Consider the following 18693-nt stretch of genomic DNA (forward strand, 5'->3'; position numbering starts at 1 on the left):
TTCACATTCTCCGCACAATCTCGTGGTGATGATCAGTAGAAATTCCGCGATGGCGTACACAAGACATGGACCTTTTCCTTTTATCTCCACCAAGCATGGTGTGATGCATATTAGTTGATTGTAATGAATGCAATTTAGTGACAATTTGTGAGTTCATCGCAGCGGTATATAGACGCGGCAAGAGTTTCCCACCAACGCGCGATCGGCAGCACCTTTTCTGTTCGTGGCTTTTCCACCTCGCGCAACTGCTGCTTCACTGTCTGGTTTGAGCTTTTTTCATGTTGTAGCCACACGAAGACGTTCAGTGCACGTTGGTACTTTGGCGTGATCACTCGCGATCGCGCTTCCCACCCAGATGATCCCTTCCCTCGATCATTGAGAATTAAATTACACAGAAATCCGGTGATTTTTCGCGCGCAAGTGTTAAAGTGTTTTCCCGCACATTGATCTGTGACGAAAATTGGACGCAACAATAAAAAAGAATTTTATCAAATCCGGGATTATTGTGTGGATAGATCACGAGGATAAAAAAAGCCCATAAAGGCAAAAATCTCAATAAAATTAGCAAGTGTGAGATCAAGCAAATTCAGACGAAATATAAAGCTTAAATTGCTGGGTTTACTTGGGGAGATCTTCTTTTTCCTTCAACTTTGCAATTCTCTCATCACAAATTACACCCATACCCCATGATTATTTAATTAGAAAACCAGAAATTTTGACATTTCCCATCACTCGCCAAGCAAATTCATCGGTCGATCATTTTGATCTCTTATTTCCACCTACAAGGAAAAAAAATTAACAAGCCTGATCAAATTATCTCGCCGCAAAGATGATATATTACCCATTTTTTTCTTTTTATTTTTTTTCTTCTATTCCAAACTTCTCTTCCAGGTTACATCGCCATGCATTTTGACGCTGGGACGTAGAAAATGATTTGTGCTTAAGCTCATTTGTGTGTTGAATCATTAAGAGAGAGAAAGATACTCTTGTGGTGGATACGAAGAACTTCCTCAGCAAAAGTGCAAAACCTCGCGTATACGCGGCTAAAATATTAATCTCTTGTGGTGATTTCTAAAGTGTCGTGCTAAAAATGAAGCTAATCAATTTTATGGGCTTTTGTGCATGCCTGTGTATTTTACCCGCAACAATATTTGGACAAACTTTCAAAGGTACACCAATTGTAAGTATCCCCGCAATTACTTCACTCCACACTAATGGATATTATTTAATTTATTATCACATTCGATATGCACGATATAGTTCCTTTACACCACCTCTCCACACCACGCTCGCGCCTTTATTATAAAATCACGCTGAATTGTCCATTCAGAGTAAATTCTAGCATAAGTTTTTTTTTACACCAACATGGCGAAAGTGATTTTAAAATATACATATAGTGATTTGGCTCATTAGGTTTTTTTTGCCTTCTTCGTCTTGCATTAACATTGTTTCTCAGACGCAAAGGTCGTGGCCTTTTGCAAAATTTCCGTAATTTAACTCTTTAGCTGGGGGATTTAAAGATAAAGCTCAAGCAAAAAAAAATGCAAAAGATGAAACTTTGACGCCAAGACGTTGAATTGCATAACTCTTATCTTCTTTTTATTGCTTATTGTACAGACTTGCGCGGGTGGTCGACGGTTTAAGAGTTTTTCTATGTAAAAGAAATTTTTTGATAAAAAAATCTAATTCTTTAAACAAAAAAGGTATTTTTGAATGTAGAAATTGAACCCTGATTTATCCGTGCTTGGCCTGATTGCATTGTTCAAGTTGGTGGATACATAAAAATTGCATAAAATTGGAAAATCAACCTCTACTTTAAAATTGAATTTTCTCGGAAAATCTAAGTAGAAGAATTTCCCAAAAAAATTTTGAGCTTTTCTAGGTTAATGAATCCTTTAAAAAAACGAAAGAAAATCTTTGGTTAAAATATTCTTATAAAATAATTTTCTAATTCAAGATTTTGTTTAATTCCTGGGATATTGCTTAGAATATTTTGCTAAAACGTAAATTATCTTCCGCGATAAAACATTTAAATCAGAAATTCTGCTTTAAAATAAAATTTAACTGATTTTCTTTTCAATAAGGAAGTCAGTAAATGCAATTATTCATTAAAAGAGAATTATTAATTTATTTAATTCATTTCTTTTAATTAGGTAAAGTTTAATGGATAGCTTAGCACCATGACATGAAATTATTTAAATGAGTCTTAAATATTACCATAAATAGAATTAAGTATATTCGGTTAGTAAATGCGGTAAATGGGTAAATGCAATGTATGTACCTATATAACAAATGCGAATGATTTACGTACATTATGGGTAAGATTTCAACGATTAATATGCATAGATGAGACACTTACAAGCAAATGATCAGAATTTCTTGGTTGTTTTTGCCATGTTGGGGAAATAATTTACGAGAATCACGAGAATGTTCTTGACATCAGCAACATGCGGTGGAAAATAATAAAGTAAAAGATATTAGTTTCTACTTCCTCCGCCAATGGACAATTTATCGTTCAATTGTATTATAATTTATCATTGCATTACTCCACGGAGATAGAAAGACAATTAAATTATGAGATTGTGGGCACTACGGGTTCTGAATGAAAAGAGGAGTGTATCGATTAAATAATGACGAAGAATATTATTGGATTTGCCGTAAAAGTACACAAAGATGAGTCTTTGTGGTTATTCTCAAGAAATACAATTTAATTCTTTGTGAGCTTCTAGGAAGAATTCTGTGGAAAATCCCATTTTAGCGATATTTTTTTATGAAAATAAATTCACCTCATTTCTCCATCCCGGCCGGCTTGAAGGAGCATTAAATGAATTTAAAAAAAATTATGGAATGAATAAAAATTCATTTGACTTTTTACCGAAATTTAGCATAAACGAAAAGATTTCACACGATTACGTAACAAATCACACACTTTTTGGGATATTTTGGTTTTTGTATCACAGTAAGGAGCCGCATGTTCGTCAAATGATCTCAAAAAATGCTGTAATTTGCATTTTATAAACCACAAAAGGTCGTAAAGTCGATCGTAAAATTAACTGCTTCAAAATTATTGCAAAAACAGACATTTATGACTTATTACACCATTTTGTGGATAAATATTTATGCAAAAGAATAATGAATTTGTAAAACATAGTTTTCTGTTATTCTTTCGCACAGTTTCCGCGAAATTTTGCTATGGCTTTTAGGGAAATTATCATACTTTGCATTAAATTAGCATTGCTAACATAATCAGGAATTTGTTAGGGAAGATTTATGATTTTAGAATAAAATTTCAATTTCCAGAAAAGAAAGATTAGAAAAGTTTCTTTAAGAAATTTCACCGAGAAATAAGAGATATTTTACTTTCTAAGAAATGCATTAAAGTTTTCTTCCTTATGTGCAGTTATGTTGATAAATTCACTTTTAATGCTACAAACTATTAAAGTTTCATTCACCATAAATGGTTGTGTGTGTTTGAATTAAATCCAAAAACCGTCTGATTCACAGCCATGTTTGCGAAGGCGTGAAGATAAGTCGAATTAATGACTCTTTTCCCCCAAAAGTTGACAATTTTTGTGGTTTTACAGAATTCACGAGAACGATTCATTTGATTATTTTTTTAAGAACCAAACGTGACCTTATATGGATGGGCCAAGATGAAGAGTGATTTAGCACCCGCGTGGTGTGAGGGGTACAAATTGAAAATTAATGGCGTTCACAAAACATGGAATATACTGCAGCAATTATTTTTCATTGTAAATGACTTTGACTTGAGAAAATGCGCACGAAATGAGAATCCTATCAGCGTCTAATATTGGTGAGATTTGTAGAGTGTTACTGCTAAAAAATTCTTCAGCAGCAACAAACGAATGGTAAATTGAATTAGAGGAAAACTCTAATTGTATGTATGGGAATATTTTATGTAAATGCTCCATGGCGTACACCCACACGATTGGAATGATGATTAAAAAGCGCAATTGAATGACCTTGTTGCCAGAGCGCGCGTCCTTTGCCATCAAACATCTCTTCGGCAGAGATTCCATCTCAAATGCCAATCGATTGTACCACCAAAATTTGTCTGACTTCACCTCACAAATAATAACATGGTTTGGTAGTGAAAGTGACTCTTGAGGAATTTCATTCTAGAAATCCACGAAGTTCTCTCTCTCGCGGCAAAATCATAATAAACAAGCTATAAATTTCAACTTTTAACCAGCCTCAACGGCACTCCAAGTCGATGGAGAGTATTTTTCCTGCCACTCGCGTAGAAATTTGTTGTTATTTTATCACTCATGATTAATTAAAATTATTGGCAAGTCACCTCTGAAAGTCACCTTATTGCGAAAATTTGCAAATAAACCCAAAGACAAACTCTTATTATTCCCACACTTGAACTCTTCAATTTTATGAATTTACTTAAAGCTTTTTAACTTTTGTGATCAATAATTTGTGATTTCTTAATCACACTCATTCACACTCCTTTGCTCAACGCCGCGTAAATAAATACACGTGAGAACAATTGAAATGCAACATTTTTGCATTTTGGCATTGAAACTCTGTGGAGTATTATTTTACTTTGAAGGATACATTATGGTGGCTGAATCTTCTGAATTTTATGTCGGCTTTATGATATATTTTGTTTGAAGAAATATCAATAATATCAATTTAAAATAACACTGCTCAAGTATATTTTTAATGATCTTAAATTGTGTCTACGCAATATTATCAGAGAAGTAAAGGTCAACGCGTATTGTTGCAATGACTCCTCTTAATGCAAGAGGTCTTTATCTGAATGAAGTATTCGGATCTTCGCAAATATTCTGATTATTCATTAAACTTCTCATGATTAGCTAAAAAACTGAATATATTCGGGTTTTTTTTTTTTAAAACGGATTTTCGGTCTTCTTCTCGGCTAATTAATATTTATTTCTGGCCAACGTTTCGGACTATTTTAGTCCTTCCTCAGGGCCTACAACAATATAAAAGAACACATAAGACTCAAAAAAACCTACATGACATTATTTTCTTACAATCAATGGACAAAATTAACCACGTCAAGAAACAATCAAAAATCACTACAACCACAACACAACATTCTTTATCTCCTCTCATTGGTGGCCAATCTGTACATCACCCACGGTCGTCCCTTTACAAATTGAATATATTCGGCATTTTTCACATTGAAGAGCAAATCCTAAAAGTACATACTAAATTCTAGCATCAAAAGGGCTAAATTGAAGCCTGAAAAGTTGTAAATTCAAGTCTTAAAAGCATTAAATTCAAGTCGAAAAAAAGTTATTTATTTTTTAGTCTTAAAGGAGCTTCAAGAAAGACCAAAAGCCTAAAGAATATTAAATTCAAGTCGAAGAAAAATATTCAGCTTTTAGTCTTAAAAATACTCAAATTGAAGAGTAAAAGCTCAAAACGTATTAATTTCAAGTCAAAGAAGATTTTTGATTTAGGATCAAATCTTAAAATTACTAAATTAGAAATGAATAAAAAGCTCAGCTTTAATCAAGGAGAACACCCCCTTACAATTTCAAGTGAATTCCTGTGTATTAAATCAATTTGATTTAAATGAATTGAAATAATTATAAAGTTATTCCATTAATCACAATTTTTCCCTACATTATTCTTTTTGACAGTTCAAGTACGCCACGCTGTTAAGAAAATAATAATAAGTAAACACAAATACCGGCTATCTCCTCTAAACCCATGCAAGACTACACAAGAAAATTAAATGATGGTGTGTCTATAAATTTGCATCTTATAGTAATTTCCCAGATTAATTGAAAAGGTACAAAAATACCTCAACATGCGTGAAAATGTCAAATGAACCCTCAAGCAATTTTTGGGATTAATTTTCTAAGCTGAGAGCTTTTTCGCCTGTCCATCCAAAATGTTTATGGGAAGGATTAGTCCATGGAAAAGACCTCGGTAATAAATGGAGCGTGTTTTGCCATTTTGGACCAGCTCTGTGTCATACTTTTAGTATATATTGAGAAAAAAAGTCCCACAATTTTTGCTCTTTTTATGGAAATATTCAAGTTTCTCATCTCACTCCCATTTTAGTTAATTTTGCTCTATATAATATTTGAAGAAGTGCCGCATGTCGTGCAGTGCTGTGAGTGCGCTTTGAGAAAATACACAGCATAGTTTATGTACATTTGCTATGTGGTTTGTGCAAACAAGTTTTGCTAAAATGCTACATTTTAATTGAATACACGGAGGAGAGATGATTCCTTGCGGTGCTGTTGCTTCAGCTTTAGTGATATTACATAAATTTTATTTTAAGATAAATAAAAAAAAACTTGGTGAAAAACCAGTGACATTCTAGTGGAGCTGGCTAAGAAGATCATGTGATGAGAAGCTTTCTGGTTTTCTGTGTGCAAAGTTGTCGCGATGCCACATGAGGGAGTCACTCCCCGCTATATAGAGACAGAGAGACCATTTGGTAAGATACTAAATTACTCCATTGACCCACTAAAAGAAGAGGTGGTAAATTTCTTCAGAGATTCCTGAATTGTGAATTTTTGCGCGGAGATATCGCGATTGCATTGCGCTCTCGATATTTTCAATTCAGAAAGCTCGATCATGCGTGTGATCCACCACATATTGCTTCCACATGGAGTTGAGCTCCTAAAGTGCAAATAATCGTAAATAATTTACTTGGAAGTGGGCAGGAGTGACGCCATCGTGTCCACATTTCATCAGACACAAATCTCCATGGAATTTTATATCATACAAAATACCTAAATTCGCACCAGATTTACTTTTTTTTCTCACACTCGCACTTTCGGTGCGTCTTTAAAATTCACCACAAAACACACACTTTGCGTGTTCGCGGCGAAGAAAGTGAAAATGCCCAGTGAGGTCTTTTTTCTTCTTAAAATAATTGGAGCATTGCCTTCTTGTCAATTTTCCTACAATTTTCACACACAGACTGATTCTTTTTGCGAATTATCCTAAAAAAAAATATATAAATTAGGTACACCGCAAGCGAAACAAATTAAATCACCTCAATTAATCAGGCAGTTAGGTGCGGGTGGAGGCTGTTGAACTTTGAATGGGGGCTTTAAAAAGTGAATTGCGGACTAGTTTCGGTACTCGTAAAATCGCATTAGACTACACAGCCGGCGGAATAAGGAGAAAATGTATATAAAATTAACAATGGGGCCAGACTTTGAGGTGTTTCGCATTAACTACCACCCCCGCACGATAGAAAATTCTGCATAGACACGAATATACCAACAATAGTGTCTATAAAGAGCTCATTAACAAATCTACTTGACGCTCAAAACAGTAAAGCACGTGAAGAAAAAGAGAATTGCTTTTTTTCTCCTCTCCCTCTGGCAATTTATTACTCAATTTATGTAATGTACATAAGCATTAAAGGTGTATTGTAAAAAAAAAGAGAAGACTTGCACTTTCGTCAGATTGTTATACCATCATCAATGATGTTTGACTGATGGGAGCAAAGTAAAATACCTCCATGGGTCATTATCAATTGGATCGCGTGCTTTATTCATATTAATTTATTATTTATTATTAACTACAAGTCAATTTCCCCGCGCGAGATGATCACCTTCAAAATCAGCCCAAAAGATCAGGATCATTGCCATCGAGTTTTGTGGAATTAGACCATTTCCATGCATTCAAAATGACTTGTTTTGCCGAAATATATCCATCGAGACTTCCTGAATTCTGGAGAAACATAATTAAAGTTGTTCTCACATGATCCAAAAGGCCAATTTTTTGCTTTGCCAACCTCCCCAAAAAATCTTTGAATTAATTTTGGTGTTTTTCTTCTCCTCAAAAAGCTCCTCCAGTGATGACCTTCTGGCACATAAAATTCTCATTCATTTTCTAGGCGACATTATGCTATTCTGGCTATTCTTGAGAGCCTTCTCCTGAGGAAAAATTCCAAATTATTGTGATAAATTTCCTAGCTTCGATCTAATTTGCATTTTATAGCTGTATTCCATCTGTTCAGTTTTTTGACAATGTTTTAATGAGTCTATCAACTCCTTCACCTTCACACATGGAAAAATTCACTTTGGTGGTTTGAAAATTTCATTCGATCATCGGCGGTTTTGCAGCTAAACCAACTTGTTTGTGAAATGTGACTTGGAATATTCAAATTGTGTGCTGAGTGTCATTTAAATTGAAAAAGTGACTTTTATTTCCATATTTTCAGCCCACTTTATGTGAGATTTATTGAGCTGTTCAGCCACACTAAGAGGAGGTATAAGTGCTGGAAAGAAATTTTGGAAATTTATCTTTTTGCGAATTTTTTGAAATATATTTTTTTAAATTTTAATCAAAGTTGTTTATATTGACATGAAGTGCAAAAAATAATTTTAAAAAGTTTTTGTTTTCATAAAAGGTGAAAAGAATCGATTCAAGGAAGGCTTTTTGAACTTATGCATGATTAGGGAATTTTGGTTAAGAATTAACGGTTTTAGGTAATGTTGAAGTTAGATTTTAGGAAAGTTTCAAAATAATTTGGGTTATTTAATGTAAGAGTTAATCAATGTTACTTTCGGAGTTTTCCTTGATGCTTTCCTCAGGTCTGAAAAAGCATCGTTTATTATTTTTTCTTTTATATAATCTGTTAAATTTTCAATTTAAAATTTCCCAAAATAAAGAATTCTTTTTCAACTTTATCGAATATTAAAAAATTTAATTTAAAAATTTCCATAGAATCTTTCATTTCACTTTTTTTTTGAAAATTTCAAATGATCTAGCTTAAATTGAATTCTTCCTCAACTCCTCCCAACATTAGAAAACATGAATTAATCATTTATTGCAAACGGGAATGCTATACCAGATTTTTTATGATAAACTATGTCTCTGTAGGCAAAGGAAATTCACATTCGACCGAAAAACCTTGAATTCCATGAAATAATTTCAAATATTTTTGCCATGATTTTACTACAAAGGCGACACTCAATGGTGAAGACGAAGCTTCCGCCTCGCATCAGTATCAAACTGTGTGGCGCCTTAATTATGCAAATTACCTCTTTGGGGCAATTTACAAGACATCAACACTGCCACACACGGGCCCAGGAGAAACTTGTTTCCATTCGTGAGCATCTGCAACGAAAGTAAAAGTCCCATCGAAAACCAATTTGGCGGATTAAAAAAGATCGTTGATGGTGATCGTTAACCTAGAAAGCACAAAACAACAGGGAGTGTTTCGTCTTTTTAACTTTCAACGAGAAGCTATTGAACTTGATCCACATTCCCACACTTCTGCTCACGCGGGAGTCCCCACCCGCGATTTTATTATAATAAAATCTGCTGCATATCTGCATTTTATTTAAATGATTGTGCGAAGACGGTGAAAAATTTATTGATATTTTACGATCGTACGAGGGGGGAGGTAGGTGAAATAAAAGCACATTTCTGGCGATGTTGGTGGAATAAATTGACCTTTCTTGCGATTACATTGCGATGTTGTTGTATATATGGAAGGAATTTCATAAAATGTATCGTCGCATTGATTCAATACTCATCTGCATTACAACATCAATGGAATTTTCTTGCTGTGCATTATATTGTAATTTCGTCGTGATCGTGTGGTACCAACGCTTCAAATAAAGAAGATCATCTCCACAGCGTGTTGCGTTGAATTTAGAATTCGATCAAGGAAAACATATATTGATGTTTTCAAGTCATTATATATGATATGATCGTATTCTTAATATATAACATTAATTTGTATTTCATAAGAGTTTAAATGAAATAATAAATTAAATTTTAAAATAAATCGAAACGTTTTAATTTATTGCAAATCATTTAGAATAACTTTATGATTTTTTTATTAAGCATTAAAGTTCTTTATTGTTGAGAAACTGAAGAGTTCTTTTTAAATTAAATTTTTTGATCTTTATCTTTTATTTTTGCAAGACTTATTTTTTCAACGCGTGTCTGGAAAAAGAATTTTCTGCAATTTTCCAGGATAAACTAATTTAATTCTAAGTCAGCAATACATAAATGTAGGTATCTACAATGTTAATAAATTCAAACATTTAACAAAATGCAAATGATATTTCTGTTTACATGACCGCAGCAATGCCCAAATAAGTCAAAGGCAAACATATGTTTTTAGTCATTTTCCTATCGTTTATTTTGCATAGCATGACATCTCTCATTTTGTGCGGTACGACTCTTGTGAAATGGTAAATGAAACTTCACTCTATACACGATAAAGAGAGTCTATTTACGCTTTTGTGAACGACTAGACACCTCCAGAGTGGTGTGGGGCAAACAATAATGAAAAGCGTATGCCGTATTGCAAGAAAAAGATTTGTTAGATATTGTTGAGATACGCAATTACCATCAAATTGTATTTGTAGAGATCACTTACCCGCCTCATTATATCACATCCGTGTACATACATAATTGCTACAATATTAACTTCAATGAAAGATGCGGCGATCTTTTTGCCCAATATCTCGTATTTGAAGATCACCAAGTCACATGGAAAACTATCAATCAGCATCAAACCTGCCTGTCGTATTGCCTTTTTTCTTACCATTCGCTGAGGCAAAATGCAAAAGAATTGCGAGTTTTTCTTCTTCCAAAATTCCACTTGGTAATGATGATTTTTTTTTGCGTCACTCCACCTCCACTTGTAGCCATCAGAAGAAGAACAACATGTGGTATGGTGGAGTGTCTCTCCTGGCAAAAAGATCACCAACTGCTGCGAGAGAAAGATCATCTCAATGTCAAAGTAATAATAAATTTTTCGCCATGCAAAATTTCGAAACACTAACAATATGCTGCGCGTAAGTGTCCATGTGAAAGCTTCTTGAAAATCTTACTGCATGCGATCATTTAGTGTTCAATGGTGTGAGATCATGTTCAATAGACAAAATGATCATTAGGTAAATCTCTTTGCTTGATTGCGTATTCCCTGACCAAATTGACGATCACCTTGATCAGCCCAAAAATGGGATCATATAGCTTCTTTTAGTTTTCTTTTTTTTACTTCTTCATCGCTTTTGCTCCTCACCTCAGCCTGATTCATGGTGATCGCGGGAACTCCTTGACTATATATCTTAATGCGTTATAACCGTAAATTGCACTGCATAAAAAATTCTGTGAGTTGGTGTTAAAAGTGCTTTGGAGGAGACAGAATAAAAGTTTTGTCAGAGAAATGCTGGTTGTAACCACCAAAAAGAGTCAGAATATCGTGACTGATCTTCTACGCCCTCAAAATGTTCAACTTTTGCAGATCGCGATCTTTCGCCCACTTGCGGTGGCGATTCATGAACATCAACAAAACGATCTCTCAATTCATCCTGCCAATTGAGGAGATGGGATTATCTCTCCTTCTAATTGATCACTTAAGTCTGATTGATTTTATAAAAGCAAACTAAAACAGCCACTTTATGTGCGCAGAAAATTCTTTTTAGTACTTTTGCGGTTGTCAGTGCTCATCACAATCCGATCACATCCTCCGCACAAAAAGAGATATTAAAATTTATTAGGCATCACGTGAGAAGTCAACAAAGAATACTCGTGTATATAATCTGCTAATATGTTTGCAGATATATGAGAATTTTCCATGAATCGTCCCATTTTGTGCAAATTTTTATTTATGATATTTATTGAGGGAGCTTTTAAGTTTTATTGCCAGACTTTGCTGTTGTTGCCTATTTTTGATGAATTTTATTTTATTTTAAATGAATTATTAATATTTTTGTGTTTGTGAATTTATTAGTTCTCAGAAGATTTTTTTCATAGAAATTATATAACATTTAAAAGTCAATCATAACGCGTCCAGTTATAAGAGTTGGTGTCCCACAACGTATAGAAGTTAGTTTATGCGTTATAATACGATTTGTGATCAGTATTAGTAGGCAAAGTTGATTTTTTTTTGTAAAATTCAGTAATTTGATGCATAAAAATGGTCATATCTCAAGTTCTATAAAACCTACAGAAATTTCTTGACTAGTTATGGAAAGGTATTGAAATAAGCTATAATCTGACATATGTTTCGATACATTTCAAGGTCACCACTAGAACACAAAATGGCGGATTTTTGTTTCACCAAAACAGTTTTTGGCATTTTTTATCCTGAAGGAATAGTTCTAGAGGTTTCTGATGTTCTAGAAAGTTGTAGAGTTTTGCAAAACCTTTAATTTGATACCAAGTTGAGCAAAATCGGACAAGCAGTTCAGGAGATATGGCTCTTAGAACTTTTCAAATTCAAGAATTTTTCAAATGGCCATATCTTCTAAACGGCGACATAGATTTTCTTCATTTTCGGACTGATGAAAGATATTGAGTCAGGCTACAACATATCAAAATTTAAAAGATTTGCCTAATGGGGATTCGGAGATATTGCCCCTTAAAGTTAGGCAATTTTTGTTTTTGATTTTAGCGCCTCTTGCGGATGTTTTTAGAACTTAGAATGTTCTACGCAGTTGTAGGGCTTATCGAAACCTTTCATTTGATACCAAGATGATCAAAATCGGTCAAGCCGTTCTCGAGTTATATCGAAAAAACACTTTTTGCTTTAGGCCGTCATATTTGCTAAACCGCTTGACCGATTTTCAAGTATGAATTGTCGATGAAAACGTCTCACTGAGCTCTACAACATACTAAAATTTCAGACCTCTAGCTGTAAGGGAAGTGGTTGATGGTAGTTCAAAATGGCGGACGGCGGCCATCTTGAATTTTGAAAATGCGAAAAAATGAAATTTTACACCCACATTTCTATAGAAAACTTCAAACCGGAAGTCTCTATCTTCTACCATTCTCGAGTTATAAGACAAAGTATGGACCACCGGCAGGCCGGCAGGCCGGCAGGCCGGCCGGATCAAAAATTTTCCACCACCATTTTCGTAATGTGGGATGTCTAAAACGTGCTCATACCAAGTTTGAGCCCGATCTGAGGTGGTCGGTTTTTCCGACGATTACAATACTTGGTGTTGGCCACGAAGTGGAACACCAACTAATTATTACATAGGTACATTCCATTATTAAAAGAAATAATGTGACAAAAAAAGTTCTCAAAAAGTGGGAAAGTTTAAAACAATAAAATGTGTTAAAATAGATTAATTTATAATTTTGACTCATTTTCAAAGAAAGTCACAGAAAATATTTTATTAAAATTAATTCAATTAATTGTGATACTTATTTTTCTACTATTTTAGCTTAAAAGAATGAATTTGAAAAAAAAATGTGAGCGCAAATTTGTTTTATTGGAACGTAAAAATTGTCTAATTTAGACGCAAATACCTTATTTGGACGAAACTTTTACCTAATGAGCACTCAGTTTTTACCTAATTTAGACGTAATTTTTACCTAATCTTGACTAAAAAGAAACCTTTCTTAAGAATATTTTAAGCAAAACAAAAGAAACTCTAAAAAGCTTTTAAAATTATCAAAACTTTGTACATATCTTTATTAATTCCCATAGACCTAATTTTATATAAAAGCGTCAAAACCTCTATCAAGATTGAATAAAAAATTTAATAAAAAAAAATTATATTATTTTATTGAACTTTTTTTCATTTTTGGATGTCTTTTATGAAGTAAAGCTTTTTATTAAAGCTTAAAGACAGGTACTCTCAATTTTAGCCCACGTGGAATTGAAATTAAGCATTATTTCCCCATGATTTATGATACAAAACATAAATGTATAATCTGCAGCATCATTGCAATAGAAGGTAATTAAAAAATTAATTCATGATGAAAAAACTTTTATTGCGTTCAAAATGAAAATTCTTAGAATTTTATTATGTGTGTATGCAATAAAATTTACAAAACAATTACCTACTTTAAAACGCCTATTAAGGAATGCAAAAAAATAATTAAATTCAATTAGAGGCAATAAAAGTCTCGCTTTTTTCGCATTATGCAACAACACTATGTAATGTACATAATTTAAATATCGATTTGCCACATTAAGGTGAATGATAAATCGAATTTGAATACTTGAACTTGGATTTTGTGTGGAATGGCCTGATGATGTTCTCGTGACAAGCTGCTTTTTGATGAATCTCCTGCGTTGTTTGCCGTGTTGAAACTTACATGATGATGAACTTGCAATGTGCAGAATCTCCGTGTTTTGTTGTGCAATATTGCACTTTGGGGGAAAAATTAATGAGCGCCAGTTGTCTTGTATCAATCAATCGTGTTGCCGATTGATGCGAGAATATGCCAATTTGGTCTTCACGCGATGATCGAACTTGAGGAGCTTGTCGTGCTTCATCTTTCATGTGCACGGCGCGAGTTTATAGTTTGCCCAAGTGCAGGCATGCTTGAGAATGGGGACAATCCGTGTCTGTAGGCGCACACCATGTGGTGGAGAAAATTCTTAAAAATTATAGTGAAAAAAAATCTCATATAGGCTGTAAATAGATATAATTGAAATTTGGCTATGCGCGAGAGAGAAAAAAACATAATACAATGCATGCGCGCGCCTCTCATTTTCGGGCACAAAACACCCAAAGGGAAAAGACAATGCGAGCCCATGAGTAAATCGGGTATTATTGTTGGTCTATTGCAGAATCATGGACCTGTGGGCGCCCACAGGGTGATACCGCGAACAGATTTCTCCTGCCGCGGACGACCGGCTGGCTATTATGCCGACATCGAGACCGGCTGCGAAATTTATCACATGTGTGACGGTCTAGGTCGTCAGTTCAGCTACGCCTGCCCCAATACAACGCTCTTCCAGCAGCGGATGCTGATATGCGATCACTGGTACATGGTGAACTGCTCGCGCGCCGAGAGCAACTATGCCGCCAACTTGCTGATCGGTAAATTAGTGCCTTTCCGCACGTGTTCAATTTTGCGGAAATTCACATTCTCCCCTTGTGCTTCATTGCAGGTCAGCGTGACAAGCCATTTGTCGGCGAGGAGGAGCATGAGCTGCGAACACCACGTCCAGATCTTCTCGATCGCCCCTATTCACCCGACTATTCCGGGGAATCCTTCCGGAGGCACTTTAAGGTAACAATAACTTAACTTCTTCACATCAACACAATAAAACAATTTTTTTTATAAATTCATTTCCCCGTCATGCCATTTAGCATGTAATTGAGTGCAACCAATTGCAAAATGTTGGAGGTAAATTCCCAATAAAATTCGCCATTTGATTTACACTAAATTAATTCCAATACAAACCGCTAAAATTGCACAAGTTTCATTTAATTGGATCGCCCAGATCAATGGTGGAATTTTACAAACCACAAAAATTCTTCTGTGCGAAAATTGCGAAAATTCTCAAGTCTCTCAAGCATATTTTAAAGGAGGGAAAGTATTGGTTACATATTGATATCATATCCCAACATATTCGAAGCATTTACGCAAATTAAATGGACAATCTGATTTTTATTGTAATAAATCTCCAATAAAATTTTCTTTAGTTTGATTTAATAATACTTTTGTGGTTACACTGTGATTATGAAATTAGTTTTTGATCAACAGTAAGTAGAATAAAGAGTGCTATAGTGTAGGGGTGTCATGTTATTTGCGTACGTTAACCATGCGTACGTTACCTTTTTCGAGTGCATTGCGTACGTAATTTAAAAACAATTAAAGACCAATAAAAAAGGTCACTACCTGCGCCAACAGGTCAACTTACAAACAAAATGAAACATACCATTTTCAGCAACATCAGCTCAGTTCTTGCTCTTTTCTTATACTCAACGACCCAAGCAACACGGGTTTTCACGACTAGTCAAAACTATTTTTCCAATATTTTAATTATTATTGCTATTATTGTATTCTTGTTCAAAATTGAATCATATAAGTAGTCGTCAACAATTTCTCTACGATTTTTCAATAAAATAATGCAAAAAATTTAAATACTTGGTACTTTTTAAGAAAAGTAGTCGTAGTGTTGTCGTAGTTCTGACAACATTTTGTAATAAGGATACGTAAAGTTGTGGGTAGTCGTGAACATAAAATTCAATTTTTGCTTCATCTTTTAATATAAATCACATTTTGAAATGATTTCATCGTTGTAATTTACTTATAAACAATTCATGGATACATTTTAGTGCAAAATGTTAATTAACATCACAATAAAACGCAGTTAAAAAGAAACATGCGAATGACCACCAAAATGAAATCTTAAAGAAGTCATAATGCGTTGAATAAAATATTGAATATTTCCGTGCTTATTATTCGATTAGAGAAACTATTTACATAATAATTTTATTTACTGCATTTATCCTTGGAATATACAATTTTGGTTTTACTTCTTCAATAAAAAAAAAACTGAAAATAAAAAAAAAAATTTATTTGTAACCGACTCATTTCTACGACAACAATAAAATTCTTTTAAAATTAATTACCTTTAATTCTATGCAATGAACTTGGAAAATCAACAAGTTCAAATGTCTCCTTATTAGATATTTATGTGATTACGAAGTTCTTGACACTTTCGAATAAAAAAACGCCTAGAAAATTAAAAAGAAAATGGAAAAGTTTTCTCTAAAATATTTTTTTCATTATTCAATCCAATTTAAATGAGATTCTTTTGTAATTAAAAGCTCATTTAACGTCCAAAAATATTCATTAATCTTTTTTGCAAATTTTGCGCAAGATTAATTTGCATGATGAGTTTCAACTTGATCTCGAAGCTCTTCAAGTGAATTAATCTTTAAATCTCATTTAAATTAACCTTGGAGGACATTTCTCAATTATTTCTCGTTGTTGCAGACCACCCCAGCCATACAGAATACAATTTCGGGAAGAGATAGTCAACCGAAGGCCTCATCTGGCAAAACAATCGAGAGTGATGGATTTCTGGAGACGGCAAATTCAAATTACCAGGGTCCCCAGATCTTGCCAATTCACTGGAGCACGAAAAATGGTAATGCTGCTGAGGCAACACCATCCGTTCGGCGAGATGTGAAGAATGAGGAATTTGTGCCGGCCAACCGCAGAGTGGATGAGGTGGCTGAGGTGCCAGCAGATGATGGGAAGGCTGAGATAATAGTCTTGCCATCACCAACGGGATTTTCTGTGCCAGCAAAGACGGTGAAGGCACCCCCAGCAACACCGACACCAGTGAAGAATGCTTCAGTGAAGAAGCCATCCTTGCTGTATGAACCACCATTCCTGCTGCCAGACTACAATCGCAATGTCAGGACACAAGCTACTGTTAAGGCTACAACCCCGCCGAATACGCCACAGATTCAGAACACGGGAAAACCCTTCACTGCATCCGGAGTTAAGGATCCCATTGTCGATAAGGTGTCTAAAGTGAGGAATGCCCCACGTACGGAACCCCCAGTGACGGCAACAGCGAGAGTTTTGTCCGATAATCCCTTCATTGCAAATTCTCTGCAAACTGCCAAACCAACAGTAGTGCTCCAGCAGACTAACAAACCAGCAACACCTGCCCCAAGTATTGTTTCGCAGAATCCTTTCATTGCAAAAGCCGTGCAGACAGCTAAGCCCACGGTGGGGACACAGCAGCTAAACAGCAGGCCCAGCCCGACACTTCCACTACCCTCAAGGGAGCTTCTGCCACCACGTCCGGATGTACGGAAGCACGATGATGCCACAACTGAAGGTCCACCAATATACTACGAATGGAAATGGGCTGTTCCTGCATACGTCCTGGAGCCACCGAAACCGCTGAATGACACCGCAGCCACAGCAGCATCGAGGAAGCAACAAGGAACCGCCGCACCTATACCGGATAAATTTGCCCACAATCCTTTCCTTTCGCGCGCTTTTCAGGGCAAAGGAGGTCCAAGTTCATCCGAACGCAGTCCCACCCCACGAGCATTTTCAGCTGCAAACAACAAAGGTTCCACGGATAAACCGAAACAGCAGGAGCCTGCGAATGATTACAACGAATTGAAGAAGACTCTGCTCATCCCAGACTTTGAGTTTCCCCTTGAGAAGGATGTTCGACCGGGTTTTGATCAGAAGGAAGCTCGGAATTCCTTCCAACTCGTAATACCCACAAAGAGTGACAAACCATGGTACGGAGAGAATCCCAAATGCCCTGATTGCCATCCTGCTTACCTTCAGCCGGGAACCTGTGAACCCTGTATTCGAATTAGATAATCCCAAATGGGATTGTGTGGGTGGTACAACAAGGAGGAAAAATGGGTAAGGAGTTGGGGTAGGAGTTCCATGTAGTAGCCAGTCAATTGAGTCCCCTCTATACGATAAGTTCTGTGTACGAAATACTCTTTGATAAAAATCGCAATACTGGGAGTAAATTTGGTCATAACTCAGTGACAAAACTATTTTATAAATTTAAAAATATAATTTAGTAATAAAAGACTTACAAATTAATTTATTTTCTTTTTCTTCAAAATGTTATTTTACATATTTTTATGCTAAAATCTTAATTTTTTCTTCTTTGTGAATTTTCTTATTCAATTTTTAAACAGAAATAAATTCAAGGCTACAGCAAGGGTTTGCAGGGTGAAAGATCCTTCTACAGAGCATTTAATACAAAAAGGTACTGCTTATATAATTATTTTTAAATTCATTAAATAAATAAAATCTTGAAAACTAATTTTTCTTCCACTTGTATGAAGCTGTACTACGAGTTACCACTGTAACTTTGCATACATTTCGGCTGATTTTGTGAAATAACGAACTTTTTGAATTTTTTTTTAATAAACTGAAATATTTCTTTCCACGAAATTATAATTAAGAATTCAACAAGCCGGAAATAAAAAATGTTTTTTATTCTACCTC

General features: G+C 34.9%; 1 protein-coding gene across 2 annotated transcripts; it reads left to right on the forward strand.

Moving 5' to 3' along the window:
* Positions 1 to 296: 296 nt before the first annotated feature.
* On the forward strand, positions 297 to 18282 carry LOC129793004 (uncharacterized). 2 transcript variants are annotated; one of them, XM_055832529.1, is made up of 5 exons: positions 297 to 568; positions 892 to 1180; positions 14525 to 14777; positions 14849 to 14970; positions 16687 to 18282. In XM_055832529.1, exons 2-5 carry the CDS (start codon positions 1091 to 1093, stop codon positions 18046 to 18048), a joined length of 1827 nt encoding a protein of 608 aa, XP_055688504.1. In that variant the 5' UTR covers positions 297 to 568; positions 892 to 1090; the 3' UTR covers positions 18049 to 18282. The 2 variants fall into 2 exon arrangements, with proteins under 2 accessions (XP_055688504.1, XP_055688511.1); XM_055832536.1 differs by having other exon boundaries at positions 304 to 543.
* Positions 18283 to 18693: the final 411 nt, after the last annotated feature.

This window comes from Lutzomyia longipalpis, chromosome 1 (assembly GCF_024334085.1).
Source record: "Lutzomyia longipalpis isolate SR_M1_2022 chromosome 1, ASM2433408v1".
In the NCBI taxonomy this organism is placed as follows: domain Eukaryota; kingdom Metazoa; phylum Arthropoda; class Insecta; order Diptera; family Psychodidae; genus Lutzomyia; species Lutzomyia longipalpis.